At 36.3% G+C, this 20,754-nt stretch overlaps 1 protein-coding gene across 10 annotated transcripts in view; it reads right to left on the bottom strand.

The window, feature by feature from the left end:
• Positions 1–20,754, bottom strand: part of FUT8 (fucosyltransferase 8) — a 270,265-nt gene that overhangs the window by 17,047 nt on the left and 232,464 nt on the right. For all 10 annotated transcript variants that reach the window (XM_006142414.3, XM_027768281.1, XM_006142415.3 and 7 more), the window contains one exon: positions 636–882. In XM_006142414.3, the coding sequence (XP_006142476.1) occupies positions 636–882 (247 nt within the window). The remainder of the gene's footprint in view (positions 1–635; positions 883–20,754) is intronic.

The following is a 20,754-nucleotide window of genomic DNA, read 5'->3' as shown; positions in this document are numbered from 1 at the left end:
GGTCTTTTTTCTTGGTAGGTCACAGCAGGGCCATGCCTTAGACTGCGTCTAAGGCCAGCTTTTTATTATGAAGTTGGAGTGAGCACTTGATTTCACTGAAGTTACTCTGCCATCTTTATGGCTATTCTTCCTTTTACATCCCAAACTACATTCCAAATGTGGATCTCATCAAGTGAACATCTATCATCCTTTCCTTCCATGTTTTTCTTAATCGCAGCATCTCTTGGGAAATTGGAATTGTTCAGTGTACTCTATAGAGATGAAATGGGGTAGAAAGAATAATTCCATTGAATTCCAGTGAAAAGTTTCATGAGAAGAAATACTATTTGATATTCTTATTTACTGTGTATTTTTTTAGCTTTTAACATTTAGAATAGCGGTCAGTAACTTTGCTATATATATGAAGACTAAAATGGAAAGGAAGATATGGGGTAAGGAATATAAAAATAAAAGTAAAAACAAAAGAGACCTGTAATAATAGGAAAAAGAACCAAAGGAAGAAGAACAACTGGGATAGGAGCTGAGCACTAATAAGTAATTTTCTCAGTACTCTAGGTAAATAGGAAGCACTGTCTCTGTACATAACTCTGCTACTATACATCACTTTTTGAAGAAAAAAAAAATCAGATTCTTACCCAATAACTGGATGTTTGAAGCCAAGCTTCTTGGTTGCTTCTTCTATTTCCTTTTCTAGCCAAGGTTGTGGGCGGATCAAGTATTTGACAAACTGTGACACCCACCATACTGCAGGATCACCATGGACTCGTACGAGCCGATCAGCAAGATCTTCTGGTACAGCCAGGGGTAAATATGGAGGACGGGGATGAAGACTGTCTACGATGGGGAGCTCGACCACTTGAACATTTTTATCCTTCACTTCACCTGACAACATTGCAAAACATATCATCACCACACCGTATTCCTCACATACCCACCATCCAACTGTTTTCATCCTCACAGCAACTCCAAAGAAGCATTATAATTTCCACTTCACATAGGAAGCTAAGTAACTTGCCTACTGTACCACAGCAAAAATGCCAGAGCTGAGTATTAAACTTGGGTTGGCCTGCCTCTTCAATTCATGGCCTTTTCTAAAAATGTCTATAATGACAGCTATTATATCAACATCTCATAACCCAGAGAAGGATGGTATCCGGCACACCAAATATCTAATATAGGCCATACTGCCGATAGACTTAGTTAGGAAAATTCAGCTTTTGATATTTTTGTTGTGGTAATAGACAATAAATGTGCGTGAAACTTTTAGCTTGTCTTTACAGAAAATGGCTCTAGCATTGTTCACTAAGAACAATGACGCTGGGGATACCTAAAGGTTACAATAATAAGTCAAACATCTATATCTTTTGAAGACAAAGAAAATGGAATAATTCTTAAGTTCTTTTTTTCTTGGTTAAAATAGATAATATGTACAAGTATGATGAGAAGAATACACATATTGCTAGTTTATCTGTATATTAAATTTTGAACAGATTAGATGTTAATTTTCACGATGGTTGCTTTCAGAATTTAACTTCTATTAGTGTTACTGCTGTTCTATCAACTTCATAATGAAATGATATGAACAAACTAAATGCAAAAGCCAGCAGCCCTAGAGTTTATTTTACATATTATAAAAAGTAATATCTATGTAGACACAAAGATACCAGAGATTTCACTAAAATGTACTAATTTAATTTTCAATAACAGAAAACATTAATGTGACTATAAAATAATTCCAGTTAAGATGTCACTGTCCATAATGGATTAGAATTGCTATCACTGAACCATTAGACCAAGAATACACTTACAGAAAATAAACATGGAATATGTTTGAAATGTATTCACCAGCCAGAATGAAACAGTTTTCAAAATCTGTTTTTCTATATGTATGTAAAATGTTTCAAATAAATGAAAGAGTCTGAGAACATAGTCAATCAAACCAACTGCATGGTTATTAGAAAGAAAGCTTGGTATAATTAATAATTTAAAACCTTTGGTTAATATTCTCTCTATATAAAATGTAAACTCATTTTAGATTTCTTAGAACAAAATCTTTGAAATATGTTATTTTTTCCATGAATAAATGGCAATAAAAAATTTACCATTAGTATCGCCATTCATCTAGGGTGTTTGTAAGGAAAGAGTTGGGCACCTTTATCAGATTAGAAACAACTAAGATTATGAATGGGAAAAGTGAGCTGCATTTTAATTAAGCTGTACTAGTCTCCCTCAAGGCAGGAAAATTAAGGTGCTTTCTCTGATGTGGAGATGATCAGAGAAGTAGAACCTGTATGAAAAAGAGAAGGAAAAAGTAAAAGAGGAAGGATAAGGGTAGCTCTTTCATATATATATATATATAAAAAAATACAAGAAAGGAAGATCCTACCCTCTAAGATATGACATAAATTTTGCTTTCCATAAGCAAAAGTGAAATTAGTAGGCTGCTTTCCTTTTGCAACTTCTTGCAAACAAGGTTATTCTAAATATTCAATGTAACTAGCTCTGAATTTCACTTATGAGAAATTGCTACCCTCTGATTTTCCTAACACTTCAACTTCCTTACAGATAAGCCCTATTGATGGCTTTCAGAAAGAAATGAAAACCACATCCACACCTTCGAGATACAGAACTCTGTTTATCTTTATTTATTTATTTTTTTTGAGAGGTTTTTACTATAGGGCGTGTGCGTTTGCCCGACAGACAGAAAGCGAGCGAGAGACAGAAAGCGAAATATCTCCCAGGGGGAATGGCCACATCACAATCCCTTCTCCTTCATTCTCCTCTCAGATCTTGTGAGTTTTAAGCCCCTGGGTCTGGGACGCGAACTGCAGTCTACTACATGGGAGTCCAGCGACATAGCCATTACGCTAACTGCTGGTCCTGAAACTCTGTTTATCTTTCTTGATTCTTTGTTCATTCATTCATTCCCTTGTTCAGATATCTATTGAACCTTACTATGTGCTAAGCACTGTACAGTCAGCCTTTGTATTAATATATTTATTATCTGTACTATTTACTATTTTAAAAATGGATTCAGATGTTAAAGCAAGTGATTTTATAGATGTTAACTTTAAAAATAAATCCACTGGGAACCAGCAGTTAGCGTAATGGCTATGTCGCTGGACTCCCACGTAGTCGACCGTGGTTCGTGTCCCGGACCCGGTGGCTTAAAACTCACGCCGGGCACGTGTGCGTACATGCCCAAGATCCCGAGAGGAGAATGGAGGAGAAGGGATTGCGGCGTGACCATCCCCCCTGGGGGGTGATTTCTCGCTTTCTGTCTCTAAAAAATGGATTCAGATGTTAAAGCAAGTGATTTTAGAGATGTTAACTTTAAAAATAAATCCACTGAGAACAGAACCATGTTATCAAATTCAAAATGAATTCTAAATGTATATTATTGCTTACAGAGGGCTCTGAACCCAAGCCAGAGTTCTTTTAAAAAGTAAAATTATTAGTGAGGTTTTAAAGGGTGATAATTGTTTTTCCCCTTACATGTACTATGGGTTTAAAACCGTTGAAAACCAGAAAAAGGAATAACATGGTAATCAAAATATCAGCTTGATTACCAATTAAGATGAATTGCAGAATGTTACTTTGTGGTCTGAATTTATGGCTTCATGGGTTAATGCTTCATGGGCTAATACTTCTGTGTCCTAAGCAGTTTGTCAACCAAAGCCAACAACATGGTGGAGAAGGAGAAGTGTGCCTTCTGAGAATGGTCATGCTACTGGAGCAGCCAGAAAGAACTGTGCCTTGCATGTTTGGTTCCCTCTCTCAAACTCACCAATGGAGTAACACAATACTTTCCTTTCAAGTGGAACGCAAATGAGGTCAATAGAAAGAGCAAAAAAGCACTCCTGTACTTTTTCCTTCTGAGAAATTGAATTATTATAATTTTACTTCTGTAGAAACCTTGAGGAATACAGCATTCATAGGTAGTACATACCTACCTCGCACCCCCGCCACTAGATGACTGCATTGTGTTGGAGAGCTTATTACCTTGATACCAAACTGATATGAATCAATGATTAGACTAACTTATTATCAAGACAATGGCTAAAATGATCTCATGTGCTACCTAAAATCATCTCTAAAAATGTGTAGTGGACTTTAGAGCTTGGGAAACATATTTAAATTTTGTATTTTACAGAGGGAACATACTAAAGATATTCAGTGACATTCCCAAAGATAAAACTGCTAATTAAAGGGTGACCCTAGTGATTATCCAATACTTACTTCAGAAAGTGAGCATACAGATAGACAAGCACCCCAATAGTTTCCTCACGCTGCCATCCACTCCCAGACTCAGCTAGCCTGTGTCACAGACATGTGAGTGAACCCCTGGTGTATATAGCAAGACCTCAGGATATGTTTGTCTCTCTCTCTAAAATATTAATAAACTTCAAAAATTAAAATAAAAAGTGGAAAAATGTAATGAAACTATGAGTTAATGTTAATGCAAAAAAACTCCTAAAATCTATGTAGTATTTTTTTTAAGAATTATTGTACTGAACTTTATTTTGTTTATTCATTCATTTTAATTTGACCAGAGTGAGAGATAGAGAAAGAGGGAAAGTGAGAAAGCAAGCTGCCAGGTCCAGAACTCGAACTGCAGTCATGTGGGAGTCCAGCTGTTTTAAACACCATACCACCTGCTGGCCCCTATGCAGTAGTTTTTTCATAGTATACATTTTCCATTAGTTTTTGGACTCTGTCATACAATATCCTACTTCCTGAAATCTGATTTTTTAAAAACTTGTTTTAATTAAAAATTATTTAAAATAAATTATAGTAAAAATTATTATTATTATTATTATTATTAGTTTGCCATAGGGAGTGTGCTCATAGAGAGAGACAAAGAGATGGAAAGTGAGCAATCACACTCCAGGGGGGTAGCCATGCCACAATCCCTTCTCCTCCATTCTCCTCCTGGGATCTTGGGTACAAACAGACATGCACTGGCATGATTCTCAAGCTAGTCTGAGACTCAAATCATGGTCACTATATGAGAATCCAGTGCCTCAAACACCACATTACCTGCTGATCCCTTAAAACTAATTTTTAATCAACAATTAACAATTATGTATATTTATGAAGTATGATGTGATATTTTGATCTATTTTGATTAGTCAAATTAATTGATAACATTTTGTAACTTTGTCAATTTGTCATTTTTGTACTGGGAGCATTAAAAGCCTGTCTTTCCATGTTTACTTTTTTTAGTGTGTTTATTTATTTCTTTCCTGAGAGAAGGAGAAAGAGAGAGAGATTGAGACCAAGAGATAAGCACTCCCAAGAGGCTCTCTATACCACAATCCACCTCCATCCAGTCTCAGATGTGCCACCAGATGGCCCTAAAAGATCCATTCTTTAAGCATAATACAGTGAAATAGATTATTAAAAACTTATTCCTCCACTCTAACTGAAACTTTGTACTCTTTGACCAGTATCTTCCCTTTCTCCATTCCTCTTCCTCCAACCCCCCTAGACTCTGGTAACTATCTTTGTACTCTGTTTTTCTATGAGATTGACTTTTATAGATGCCATATGTAAGTGAGATCACACAGTATTTGTCCTTCAGTGCCTAGCATAGTTCACTGTTAGAACTGAAACATTTAGTAAAATTGCAGCTTACAAGATCGACATAACTCAGAAGTGTTTTATACAATAACAACAAGCTATCATTAAAAAGGGGGGGTTAAGAAAAGAGTACCACTCATAATAATGCCAAAAAATAAAATAAATTTAATTAAGGATCTCTATTCTGAAAACTATAAAATATTGATAAAAGAAACAGAAAAAGAAACAAATGAATAGGAAGACATCACATGTTCATGGATCAAAAATATTGGTATTATTAAAATGTTCCAACTACCCAAAGCAATCTACAGATTCAATGCAATTCCCATAAAAATTCTAATGTTATTTACCACAGAAATAGAAAAAATCCTAAAATTCATATACAGCCACACACAAAAAAGCCAATAACTAATGTAAGCTTAAGGAAAAAGAACAAAGCTGGGAGGTATGACATTTTCTGATTTCAAAATCTATTATAAAGCTATCGACATCAAAACAGTATTATAGTAGAAGAATATAGAAAGCTCAATTGATTTTTGACAAAGGTGCCAAGAACACACCATGGGGAAAGGACAGACTCTGTAATATATTGTGTTGGGAAAACAATATACATACACAGAAGATGAAATTGGCCTCCTCACATCATATGCAAAAGCCAACTCAAAATGGATAAAAGCTCCATAACATTGGTCTAGGCAATGATTTCTTGGATAGGATTCTAAAAGCACAGGTAACAAAAGCAAACAGACAAATGGGATGTACTAAACTAAAAAGCTTCTGCACAACAAAGGAAAGAGTTTTCACAACAAAGAAAATAGTGAGTAGTGAAGAGATAGCCCACAGATCAGTATACACTTCTGTACACAATCCATCTGCTAACTGGCTAGTGTTGAAAATGTATAAGGAACTAAATTTAAAAATGGGCAGAGGGTCTGGCTCTGAGGTACAGTAGTAATGTGTCACTCAGACACTGGATCCCAAACAGCAACCATGCTTTGAATCTCTAGCCTTGTTGGTCTCACTGAAAACACACTGTGCACACATATGGGTATCCAATTTTGACAGCCTGGTGGACTGGAGGAAGAGGAATGTGGTATGACAAGACCCTGTCTGTCTCTGTCTCTCATTTGCACATGTTCTACCATGAATAAAGAAATGAAGATCCTTAAAACAAATAGAGAGGGAATCTGAACAGTCTTTTCTCAAGAGAAATACAAATGACCAACAGGTACATGAAAGAAAATGCTTAATACTTCTCACCATCTGGGAATGTAAATTAAAACCACAATGATATATCATCTCACACCTAACAGAATGGCTGCTATCGAAAAGAAGAATGATGGACCAGCAGGTGGCATGGCAGTTAGGCACTGGATTCCCACATGGCCGACCCAGCAGTTTGAAAAACACACCAGGCATGTGTGCATGAGTGCTGAGAATCCCCAAAGAAGAAAGTAGAAGGGACTGAGGCATGGCCATCTTCCCTGGGGGGTGATTTCTCACTTGTCCCTCTCACACTCTGTCTCTGTCTCTGTCTCTCTCTCTCCGGTGGGCACACACACCCTATGGAAAAAAATCTTAAAAGAAAGAAAGAAAAAAAAGATTAATGTTAATGACTGTTGGTAAGAATGTAGAGAAAAGTGTCCCATCTTTATACACTGTCAGTGAGAATCTATAGTACATCTCACTTGTCCCTCTCACACTCTGTCTCTGTCTCTCTCTCTCTCTCTCTCCGGTGGGCACACACACCCTATGGAAAAAAATCTTAAAAGAAAGAAAGAAAAAAAAGATTAATGTTAATGACTGTTGGTAAGAATGTAGAGAAAAGTGTCCCATCTTTATACACTGTCAGTGAGAATCTATAGTACAGCCATTTTGAAACCTGTATTTTTTAGTAGCATTTAAATATGGCCTCTTTGATCAATGGAAAGAGCACTGCCATTCTACTAAGACTTCTGTGTTCTAAAAAAATACACTTGTTGGATCAACCTTCCAGCAAGAGAATGTTTTATATATATATAAATCATATATAAAACAACTCTATTCATTTGCAATTAGTAAAAATTAGCCTCGTTTTACACAACTGATTTTCCAATTCAACTTGAATTGACATGGTGGTCAGCATTGGTTGTTTCAGGAATGTATTTTCAAGGCTACCCTCTTATTTATGGCTTGAACATTTGTATCACACCTAAATTTATATATTGAAATCCTAGGTGATGGGAGTAGGAGGTGATCAGGTCATGAGGGTAGAGCCTTCATGAACAGGATCGGTATCTTTATTAAAGAGTCCCCCACAGAGTTTGTCCCTTCCAACATGTGGGAACACAGCAAGAAGGTCTGATGAGGAAGCAGACCCTCTTCAGATTCTATTAATAAACCTGCCAGTGCTTGGTTTTACAGCCTCCAAAGCTGTGAGAAATAAATTTCTGTTGTTTATAAGCCATCTAGTTTATGGTATTTTGTTACACTAGCCCAAACTATGATAGTCCTCTTGTTAATAATCTGTTTTATAAGGTCATTCTCTTTGCTCGGGGCAGGTAAGACTCATAGGCTTGTTAGTAAGCCAGTCTTCTGCCAGGAGCAATGCTCTTTGAAAGGGACACTCTGCCTAACTCCAAACAAGCACCTCTTGAGGAGCCTCTTTCCTGCTAGCTAATTCATAACAGTCCTTTTTGTAAGGATTAATTTGTCATCATTCCACATAACAAGACAGAAGCACTAACCCTGGAGCTGGTTAGTTGGAACTACAATATTAGCCTTTTTTAGACTCAGTAGAAAAGCCTTGAGAAGTTTAACATCTACCATGAATGAATAGATGCTGCTGTAAAGAAAAACACTTCGAAGGTAGATACAATTTTGTGTATCAGTCCATAAGATTCTTCTGCATTTACTGTCATATCTCTTCAATTGCTACTCAGTGACTGTTGCACTCTGACTCGAAAGAACAGAACTCAGGAGGAAAATTCTTCTATAGATATAACTTATAAAGCTCAGAATGACTTCAGCAATGGCATATGGAATAGGTTACCAGTTGAGAAAGAACTTTTTTTTTTCTTTTATTTTTCCTGAGAGGTTTATGATGTAGGGCGTGTGGACTCACCAGAAAGACAGAGAGGGATCTGGAGACAGAAAGTGAGAAATCACCCCCCGGGGAGATGGCCACACCGCAATCCCTTCTCCTCCATTCTCCTCTCAGGATCTTGGGCATGCACGCACACATGCCCGGCATGAGTTTAAGCCACCAGGTCCAGGACTCAAACCAGAGTCGACTACATGGGAGTCCAGCGACATAGCCATTATGTCAACTGCTGGTCCCCTAGTTGAGGAAAAACTCTAATAAGACATCAATACCTGGAATTTAAATTTTACTTAAGGAGAGAAGGTGATTATTATACACTTGTTGGTAATTCCTGAATCAGGAAAGCTGTCTGATTTTGAGGCTCAAGCTTCCTGAAGAGCTTTCTGTATAACATAGGTCTTCTCCCTACATAGGTCTTGACTTCCCAAATAGGTATGAAGGATAAAGTTAGATTTTATATTCTTTCCTCCTGGGTTGCTTTGATTGGTTATAAGTTGCCAGGTGTCATCATACTCAGCTGTCATTCAAAAGACTGTGCAAATGATTAGGACTCCAGGCTCTGTTGGAGGCTGAAACAGGGAGAGACACCAAACAAAACAAACTCAGATGAACGTGTCTTCATGTGGTGCCTTGACTGTAACACATAATGATTGAAAGTAAGGGTTCTGGACTCCAAAAATAGTATTCAAACAACTGCTCAATCTCAATAGTTGTAAGCCCTTGAATAAGCTATTTTTAACTTTACCTTAGTTCCTTCAACTGGAATATGGCATCAATATCAGCACCTTACCATTTATAAAATTGGAATAGTAACAGTACCTTACCCATCAAGTTGTTTTAAGGATAAAATGAGATTTGATATACAGAAAGTTAAGCACAATGCCTGATATGGAGTAACTGTCAACAAAATGCTAGTTTTTTAAATCTTGGGATAAATTCTGCTGAACAAGAAGCTGGCTACACTTTGGCCCAGGAGATGTGCCAAAATATCATATTCTCTGAGAAAAAAGTTTAAAGTGCCCCATTTCAATGAGCACTTTACTCCCAAAGTATATCTTAATACAGTTGTTTACTACAGGAAATAGAACTATGACCGGCTTTTATCTTTTCAAATTCAGCAAATATCAAACTGAAGGGCAGGGACTGTGAGCTGTGAAAATTCTTACACTGTAACACTACCTTGACTTTGCCAATACCCTGTTCTGTCTTGGAACACAAAATTTAGCTGCCTAAATCAGTTAACAGTTTCTGTTCCTATTACAGCAAGGAATTTGTGTACTTAACTGATGTCTAAAAAGACTACCTGTACTTCTAAGATTTTCTTTAAGAGTGTGTGGCCAAATGTGCCTGTGATCATATTCTTAGTTAGCTATCTAAGATTCGTTAGAGGAGTCAACCGTGAAAGAAGATCAAGACTAAAAACTTAACTCGCTGTAGTGAGACATAGTGGAGCTCTTTAAATTTAAACTTTTTAAAAAAATTTTACTTGAGTATAAATGGTGGCTATTAAAAACAACAACAATAACAACACAAAAATGTGTGGGATCTGTTTTTGGAATTACAACAATGATGACTAAAATATTTATATCTTCACTTAATGACACATCTATTCTCATTTAAAATATGCACAAAAGATATACTATTAAAAAGTGAACATCTGGACTTCTTTTATTTTCCAACCACTGTAGATAATAAAGATCTCTTCTTGAACTTGAATGAGCAACTGTCGCCTGCCATGTGAATTCTATCACTGCTCTATTTAAGCAACAACTTGAAAGGCTATTATATACTGCCAGTTTGAAGCCTTCACCCAATTGAGTGAAAAATTCTAAATTCAATCATATGAAACACAGTGCAGAGCTGGCAACATTCTTAAGAATTAGCATATCACATTCTGGGAATGATTGGGCAGCATTCTTATGAGGTGCTTGCTGCTTTTACCAGCAACAGAAATGCCTTGCAAAGGCAACCAGAGTCACGGTTCACCGACCTCAGTGATAGTCTAAGAGACTTAACTCTGAACTGAGGACTAAATGAACAGCTAATGGAAAATATAAATTATCTTAGTGAGTTATGCAGTTCAGGGTAAGGCAGGCAGGGCAGTGTCAAAAGAAAAAAAACAAAGAGATTTGTTTGCTTCATGCCGCTAAACAGAAGGCTCTATACAGTCATTCTTAATGTGTCTGAAACAAATTCAGTCATTGCACTTTATATAGACAGACAGATAGATAGACAGATGACAGATTTTCAGATAGATAGATAAATAGATAGATAGAGAGATATATTTGGTTACTTTGGCAAGAGTTTGCAGGTAGTCTATGGACATCTTACTTACAAAAAGAATATTTCAAAAAGCCTCTTTGATGATTCATAAGATCCTAAAAGTCTATGCTAAAAGTTTAGGAGAGATTTGTTTTTATTACTCTATTTTTCAATAAATCAATGCTTTCTCCTTAGAACCTCCTTCAACCCAAAGAATCCAAAAGATTCTACAACAGCTTCTCTCATTGGCAAGAAATAAAAGAACACAGGAACAGAAGGCAGTGGGAAGGAAGGCTTAATTTCATCAAATTTACTAAGAAGCCAAACTCTTATCTCCCCTCTCTTATTCCCTTAGAAAAATACCAATTCTATGCTCAAGTTTCTCTTATTCCTTCACTACATGTCATGACTCCTTGCCAAGAAAACAACAAGGGTCAGGTCAGCATATGGCATGGTGGTTAAGGGGCTGGACTTTCATATAGTAGACTGCAGTTTGAGTCCCGGACCTGTTGACTTGCTTTCTTACTTTTCTTCTCTCTCTCTTTGGTCAGTGTACATACCCTGTAGCAAATTAAAAAAGATAATAATAAGGATGATAAATAAAATTAAAAAAAAGAAAAATAATTAGCCAGGGGAAGGATCCTTGAGAATCCCTGAAAGAAGTAGCTGGGTAAGCAGGTTTGCCACCAGGATCTCACAGACTAACACTGTTGATACACTGGACTTCCTTTTGTTATGGAGGAATTTTATAGCTGCAGTTATGATTAACATGGTTGGTGAGTTAGGAATGAAACATTTAACATTATATTTAAGAGTATGTATAATTCTTCTGCTCAATTATCACCCAATTATGTTGGGTCATAAACCCAATTAACTTGGATTTCCTGATGATAGGGTAAAGGTCAACCCTAAAACCCTAAAATACAAGATTTGTACCTAGAAGTTCTGGTTATACCATGAAAGAAGAAAATGAGAATAGAGTTATGTTGAAGAACCAATTAGTAACAAAACACTTCAGACTTTTATGGAATATGAGGGGACAAGATAGCTTAACGAGTTTAGTACTATACTAAAGTGCTATATGAATTGCTAATAAAATAGATATGCACTTTGCCTGCTAAAACAGAAAATGGCCCTAATATGGAAGCTATACCAATTTACAAATACCGGCAGCTCCAGCAGTCACCCTAGTACCGCTCCCATCTTTAACTCTTGCTGCCACCTCAGACTGCATAATAAATATATCTTCTTTCACAGCTGCCTCCATTTTCCACTGTGAAAGAAAGACGAGGGTGTGGGGTATGGCCTTATGTCCCATGCCACAGCTGCTGTTGTCACTGCTGCTGAATATCCAGCAGAAGTTACCTTATTCTTCCATTTTTCTAGGTTGTGTGGCATCTCTACAGAGAGAGTTAATACTTCATCACCTATAATCTAGAGGCATAAATGAGACAAATACGGTGAAGGCATTACTCTAAATGGCTATACTTCACCCTGTGTGGTTTAACTGGGGAAAAGCAGGGGATATCCATGAATGAAGAAGAGCTATACAGCAAAGGACACAATACCTTAACAGGGCATGGAAAGCGGAGAAAGCAACAGGGCAAGGAGAGGATGTCTGATACAGTAGTCTCTTGCTTATTAGTAGTCTCTAGTTTATTAGTGCTTAAAGCAAAGACAGTGTTTTATAGATTTGATACTTCACACACTGTATTTGATGACGGGGCCATGCAGACAACACAAACTGGTAAAGAGGCTGTCTCCCATGGCCTGGCTGGGAAGAAACAGGCAAGACAAGGCCAGCGGTTTACTAACTCTCCTTGTGTCATTTTACTGGCCTATAGTTCATTTCTCTGCCGTGAGTTTTACTGTTGTTACGGTACCCTGCAAGGGTAAAACATCACCCCCAACCATTGCAATAAAGCCAATTAGTGATCTTGTAGGAATGTGGTTCCCTAAGACTGACATGAGGATCAGGAAGTTTAAGACTCCCCCACCTGCCTGTTTTTAAGCCAAAATTAACATATAGATTAAGTTAGTATAAACTAAATTAGCATTAGAAGCATATGTAGACTAAGTTAGTTTAAGGCTAGCCCTTGTTAAAGCTACAGGCCAAAGTTAACTCACACTAGCAAAGTCAGCACATTCACCACATAACAGAGACTCAGAGATAAAACAAAAGAACTGACTAATTGACAAGACTCAACAAACAAAATGCAGGAACCCACAGATTTTTTTTAGAGAAAAAAGCCTAGATGGGACAACAGAATAAACAAAGCTGAGGGCTCCACAAAAAGATTAACCATTTTAGCTGGAAGCTCTTATCTAAAGCAACAGGTAGCTTTCAACTACAAAGAGTTTCTCATCCATGTGCTGTTGACTATGAAAAACTGCTAATTTTTTTTTGTAACCAGCAACGTTATCGCCCTGGCCCGGGACTGAAGTTGTCAAACATCCTGCAAGCCCCCTCTTCAAAAGACTCTTCCCAGTAATCAAGATCTAAGAAGAAGATACAGCAGACAAATGGACTTCCTCATCCTGAGAACTGTGATTGACTTTACCTGAGCTAACAAGACAAACAGCATGTTTTATAATTATTGCTTCCATGCTTTGTATACCCTGTTCCTTAGAGTAAATCTTTTACTGCCCCTCACCCATTTACTTGCATGTATCACATTTTCAATAAAAAGGCACGATGATTCCTAGCAGTTGTCACTCCTCAGAGAGCGATCTCTGGGAGTGTCCGGCTGAGGACGTGCATGAAAAGGCACGAGGCCTTAGTCTTCCTTTCTTTAAAGCGCCGCCTCCGTCGAGATAACCCACCCACGCCGAGGCTGGACCCCGGCAATTTCCCAAGAAATTTCTCATTTAGGCTGGAAATTAAGATAATACTACAACTTTTTTTTGGAACCTGGATTAGCAGTTACAAAGAAGACTTCTCCCATACCTTTCCAGGAAAATTATCTGCTGGTTTTTGTTTTGTTTTTCCATCCTACGCAACATGTTTCTCAACCTCTATGTAGTTATCTATCAATAAATCACAAAATCATACTTGATAGATCTCTCCTATGGTTTGGGTAATTGTTTGTCCCCCAAATATTCATGTTTGGGAATTTTGCAATGGCATGAGGAAGTAGAAACTTGTGGGTAATGATTGATGGGAATTTTGCAATGAGGAAGTAGAAACTTGTGGGTAATGATTGAATCACAGAGGCATCACTTTCATGAATGGATTAATAATGTCTCTCAAGACTCAATGACTCTAGCTCCTGGGAGAATGGTTCGTTCTTGTGAGAGCAGACTGTAAGAAAAGGAAGATGGCTGTTCCCAGGTCTCTATCTCTGAATGTGACCACCATTCTTTCTGCTTCTATCAGGTCGTATTTTGATGCAATCAACCTGATGCAAACCTCATGCTTTTGGAGTTTCCAGTGACCATAACTGTGGGTCAAATAAATCTCTATTTTTTATAAACCACTCAGTCTCAGGTATTTCTGTAAGCAGCACATCAGCAGACTAAGACACAAGACAGTCTCCAAATCATTTCATCGTACTTCTATGTTCATATTAAGTAATAACAATTCTAGCAGGGGTGATGATCTAGAGTTTGTTCTTTCTACAAGCTTTACTTCTTCTCAATGAACCATGGTAACAAAAGCCAGTAAGCCAATAGCTACTTCTACCATAGCTTTTGCATTCACCTCCTCCCATTCCAGCTCATAATCAGCAAGTTAAATTAAAAGCTAACATTTAGTACAAACTAACTATTGGGGTGTCAGAAAGTCAAGATGTATATTTCTCTACGCAAAAATATGTCATGAATTTTTCAACAACCCAATAGGTGCTTGTTATTGACCTAAATGTTTTCTATACATTACCTTAATCCACAAAGTCTTTACAAATACTTTCTTATTCTCATTTTATAGTTGAAGTTAAGCAACTTATTCAGATCATTGAGCTAGTAGTCAGAGACAAGAGTTGAACATAGACATGTTGTTTATAGAGTCTGAAGTCTTAATCCATTTCTAATCCATTATTATGAAATTTCACAGAAAGTTTAAATAGCTATTCATAGAATAACAAAAGATGTTTGTTTAGGGTCCAGGAGTATTCCAGGTATGAGTTTAAATAGCAAGACAAGGGAGGGGCTCTAGAGAAGTTCCTATGAATAAAGTCTAGATCTGTCTCTATAGTATACACTAGATCCAGAAATTTAATGTTAAGTAAGAGATATAAATTTCTAACACCAATGACCATGTATACCTATATAAGGCAATTGGTAGATATGAACTGTGACCTAAAAAAAATAACTTCACTCACTGTCATATTGAGTACACACTGTGATTCCCCCCACAAAAAAGAAAAATAAGAGCTAAAGACAGCTTATCTCAAATATAAATTAGGGTGCTTTGTATCATCTTAGGTTTTATGGTTGCGAGTTAATAATACCTTTATAATTTGATTGTAAAGAGAGAATGTGAATTAGTTGATCTATGACTGTCTGATTTCCTAATAATTATATAATAAGCTTTCCATAAGGGAAAAATAGCATACCTTGAAGCAGAGAACCTGAAGCAAAGTTATCATGAAAAGATTCATTAAACTTGTAAACCAATCACCCTATTATCTATTTAAATACTACCAACCATTAAATATTAAAGCAAAAATATTTTGCCAACTAATATAATTCTGGCTTTAAAATATATTTCTATCTTTCCACCTTTAATTTCTTAAGTAATATATTTAGAGGTACATAAGCAAATTTTAATTTACTCATACAGACCTTAAAAATTAGAGCATGATATGATCCAGCATTCAGGCTATAATAATTGATGGTATACAAAATGATTCACAAAAGATGAGCATTTTGTATTTTCAAAAACAATTACAGTCCTGATTATTATTAAAATGAACTTTATTCTTATCAGTGAAATTTCTAAAAAATTAAAAATATTAAATTAAGAACTTTTATAGGTGATACATTATTTTTAAATTAATTCAATAGATTACTACGTTGGGCATACATACATGGGGACAGTCATGATGTGTTATGAATAAATTTGCAATTCAACTACTACAGCTCAAGAACGGTATAATAAAGGAGACAAATCATACTATTTAAGAGGATCATGATCTCTCTAATGATGGAAGGATGATTCTGTTCCATTTGAAGAGAGAAAAGCTGAAAGGAGAAATGTTCGGAGTTTACAAAATCAAAATATTTAGATATAGGGTGTTAGAGAATTGTTCATCAAATCTCAGAATTAGGGACTGTCACTAGTACTTGAAAGAAGTAGCTTAAGAATAAATAAAGTAAAGTAAAAGAATAAAGCAGAGTTTCACACAATGAGTAAAATTCTTATAGACCTCATTCTCTCAAGAGAAATGAAAAGCCAGAGATAATATTATTGGGACAGAATATGAGGTTCAGACTGTGATGTCATAGACGGCAGCTTATCTTTTACAAAATCACTGAGAACTATTGCTAAATTAGAGTAACAAACTGGAGGACTCAGTGGTATGAACCCAAATATCTTTCCTAGGCTTCAACCCACAAAAAAAAAAAAAAAACAATATATATGAAATATAACAAGATTATACTACATTTCTGCTCTAAAAGATACATTTTCTTTGTGTACCAACAAACTATTATTTATTTTCCTTGCAGTATGGAGATACGATGTATCATAGAAATGAGAAAAGGATAAGAAGAGAAAGAATAAAATATTACTTATGCCTGCTGATATTGCTTGCTTGGTTAGACTAGAATATAAAATTCATAAAAGATACTGGAGTTCTGAAGTTAGTGCTATATTGAACAAAACCTGAACAAGACTATTTCCTTTCACCAGTAAAATAAAACAAATGTTTTTTGAGAACTGTATTAGTCAAAGGTCACTGGCTGCAAAGAATAGTAACTAGTCAGATCAGCTCAAGTGAAAAGGGATTTCCTGAAGAATACAAGGGAACTGCCAAGAAACAGAGCAGCAAGTACAACTGGATCTTCCAGCAAGCGGGAAACCCACAGTTCTCACCCTGTCTCTGTGGTGCACAGTCTGCAGCCTCTGCTATACCCCTTTCCACCAGTTTCTCTTGCTCAGTCTGGTGGGCATCAACTTCGGTCTACAGGATATTACAACTTAGTTTCATCCCTGTATAAACTTCGTCTCTGTGTTGGAATAATGCTAACATTTGCTGAGGCCATATGCCTGGAAATAATAGTTCTTTCAATGACAAAAATGACCCTGCAGGGCAAGTCAATGCACAGACAGACACCGAGGGAGTGAGAATTCAGACCCACCAGAGTTGGACAGCTCACGAACTAGGTTACATTACCTCTCAATGGGGAATCTTACTGGCCTGACCTAGTCTAAATGATTAGTTTCCAGGGCCAGCAGGTGATGTGGTGGTTAAGGCGCTGGACTCCTGGGCCTGGTGGCTTGCTCTCACTCCCCAGTGTCCCCATCTCTCTCTGGTGAGCACGTGTGCTCTATAGCAAATGAAAAAACAATAATGATGATTAAAAACAAGTTAAATAAATACTTCTTAAAAAAATTACTAGTTTCCCAGGATCAGGTTATCCCTTGATCTGAATGGCTATGAATAGCCATATGTGTGTCCATCTGTGTGTGTGGCGGGGTATCTTTAGAAGGAAAGATGTGATTGCACGACATACATAAACAATGATGGCTCCAATCCCCAACCAACTCTATTAAGTGGGATATAGGGAGCTAATAACTGGCATCCCCAATCCCAACTTTTGATATGTATTCCACATAAGTAAGGCAAATCTTTGACTTTTCAGAAATTTAATTCAGAACATCCATGTACACATCTCTATCACTGCATTGACCAAGCTATACTATAATTACATTTTTGTATCTATCTTCCTCACAAATCTGGAATAAAATATAAGCTTAAACTCATTCACCTTTGTTAACTCAGCAACTACCATGATCTCAGATACAGAAAAAGAAAAAAAAAAAGCTTACTTGAATGAATGAATTTAATAATATAAAGTACTCTACTTAACAGGATCCCACAGTCTGCTATAGGAAATAATCACTTAGCTACATAGAGATAAGCTTAATAACCAGCATCACAATATCAATGCTATAAGTAAATTTTGAGATTTGCAAATATCATCAGTCTTACTGCTTTAAGATGCAAAATAGTCAATACTATTCAAGTTCTGCCTTTAAGTTTACTAGTTTCTCAGATACTAGTTTAAGAACTCAAACCTAAAAAGGGGTATATAAATACTCACTAAGCTAGACACTTTTTTCTTTCTTTCTTTCTTTCCATATATTTTTTTTTTGGTTACAGGACATGTGCACTCACTGGAGACAGAAAGAGAGAGAGAGTGAGAGAGAGAGAGACAGATAGACAGAAAGTGAGAAAGCACCCTCCGGGGGGATGGCCATACCACAATCTCTTCTCCTTCATTTTCTCTCAGAACTTTGGGCACACACGCACATGAGCCTAGTATGTCTCCCAGGACATCGGGTCGAGGAGTTGAACTGGAGAATTGGTCATGTGGGATCCAGCACTTTAACCACCACAGACCACCTGCTGGCCCACATGGACACTTTTAGTCTTCTATTTGCTTGCATACTACTTCAGAAATATACAGGTATTCTGTCTCAGATCCATCAACCATTTCATAAACATATTATTTATATTATTACTTAAATAGTACATGAGTGGGGAGGAGGGATGAAGAGGTAGTACGCAGAAGACATTTAGGGAAGTGAAACTATTCTATGTATTATTATGTAGCAGTGAATATATGACACGCATTTGGCAAAACTCAAAGAACTGTCCAACACAAAGTGAAACCAAATGTAAACCATGAACTTTGGTTAACAATAATGTATCAATGTTATTTCGTCAATTGCAAATATTACCTTGGTTGGCACCTAGAGGGTGGGGTGGAAAGTAGACAGGAGATGGGGCATAGGTTGTAGAGGATGGGAAGAGAGGGTATATATGGGAACTCTCTGTACTTTCTGTTTAGTTTTTCTGTAAGCCTAAAAATACTATAAGAAAAAAGAGTCTACAATTAAAAAAAAAATACATGCATTCAAAACTAACCAAAAGGAATACATATACTCACATATTTATTTATATATTTAAGTAGTATTTTATTTTCTTTACACTTTCTGCACTTTGTTTTTGAGTAAAAGATGGTTTTTGCTGTATATTTTAAAATAATTATGCCAAATGGGATAAATAGGATGCCATTCTTGGTATCCCCAGAATGACAATGTAAATCCAGATGAAATTAAATACAGAAACTTCTGACTTCTAACTCTGTTTTCCAGTTAACACTATCTCCGACTCTTCTTTTTCCTACACTGTATTAATTAAAAATAATGTTATCTACCTTTGGGCTGGTTTTATGGAGACAATAAATGAGGAAAGTTCTTTAAAGATTAAAAATAAAAAAGGATGATATCTTAGTAACTGCTAAATATTATCAAGGACAGGAAAAGATAAGGTGTTTCCTTTGACAAAAAAGGGAGCTAGACCTGGAAAGAATTCATAAAAACCTCTAACCACCTAACAAAGGCCAAATTTCTCACAGATCCAGGGAGCATGTTCTGTGAAATCAAAGACCTTTTTAGTCAAACTATAAGGCTATATGAAGAAACAGTTTTATCAGCTAAAGTATGAGTCACAAGTTACCTAAGGCTTCTCAACTTGGGAAGAAAGTTACTGTCTTAAGGAGTTTAATTTCTTCTTCAATGCAGATGTTTTCAAGCTCATACCATTCTAGTCAGTACTGATACAAAGACTATAAACTAGCATAAGTGAAAGTACTGCTTCTCTAAAGCCTCCTTCATGGCAAACAGAAAAATGAAATTTGCCCTTATATATACAGTTTCTTGTTCTTTGTTAATTGAAGGGCTTTGAAGGTTTAAAAGAAATCAAATACCTCTCGCCACTTATAGCTGCTGACATTTTCTGTTGTTAGACAAAAATCAAGCACTGTCAGACCACTCTGAACCATACAAAAAAAAAAAACTCTTAATCCTTTATTGATGAGTTTAATGTAATAATATCTCATATTCATTAGGCCTCAGCTATTAATTTAAGTCCACCTAAGTAGCTTATAGTAGTGGTTGTTTTATAATAATGTGTGTTCTTACATTCCAGCATGACAGGGCACAAAAATTCATTTCATATTGAACTTGTTATTAAAAAAAAAAAAACAGATTCAAGAACAGGTGTCTAAGGCTAGATTTGGGCTTGCCTAAGTTAGCTTTGTGTTAGGAGATGATAAGAATTAATTTAAAATTTTAATTGAAGAAGGTCAGGCACCAGAGGCAAATAGCATGCAATTGCTTAAAATGCTAAATAAAGCCAGCTGCCAAAAAAGGGCAAGTTGGCTGGCTGGTGTTACATCTGTTTACCGTGATGCAACAAAAACACCAAAGCTCTCTAATGCTGAAGGTGTCTTTTCCATACTGTGAATTGTGTGTGGCCTCTGCTCATCATTTCCATATCCTAGGGTTAAGTTATGATGTCACAGCATAGAAATATCCAAAATGAAGGAAAAGTAACTTTTGAATATTTAGTGCTTCAAATGATCTACAATTACACCTCTTTTAATTAATTTAGGAGAGGTTTTACTGCATATGTTTAGTGTTTTATGTAATGGCCACTGAGAAAAACATGAATTCTTCCATTTTATGCTGCCAGAGGAAACTGCCTAGAGATCTCTTTTTTGAATTGGGTAATTGGGTGGCAGATTGTAAAAACGTGTAACCTTACATTCCATTGACAAAAGAGACTGTAAAATGACAAGTGTTAAAAAAAAGTCTG

This window comes from Tupaia chinensis, unplaced genomic scaffold (genome assembly GCF_000334495.1).
Source record: "Tupaia chinensis unplaced genomic scaffold, TupChi_1.0 Scaffold000075_1, whole genome shotgun sequence".
Taxonomy (NCBI): Eukaryota; Metazoa; Chordata; class Mammalia; order Scandentia; family Tupaiidae; genus Tupaia; species Tupaia belangeri.
This window is presented reverse-complemented; position numbering and strand designations above follow the sequence as displayed.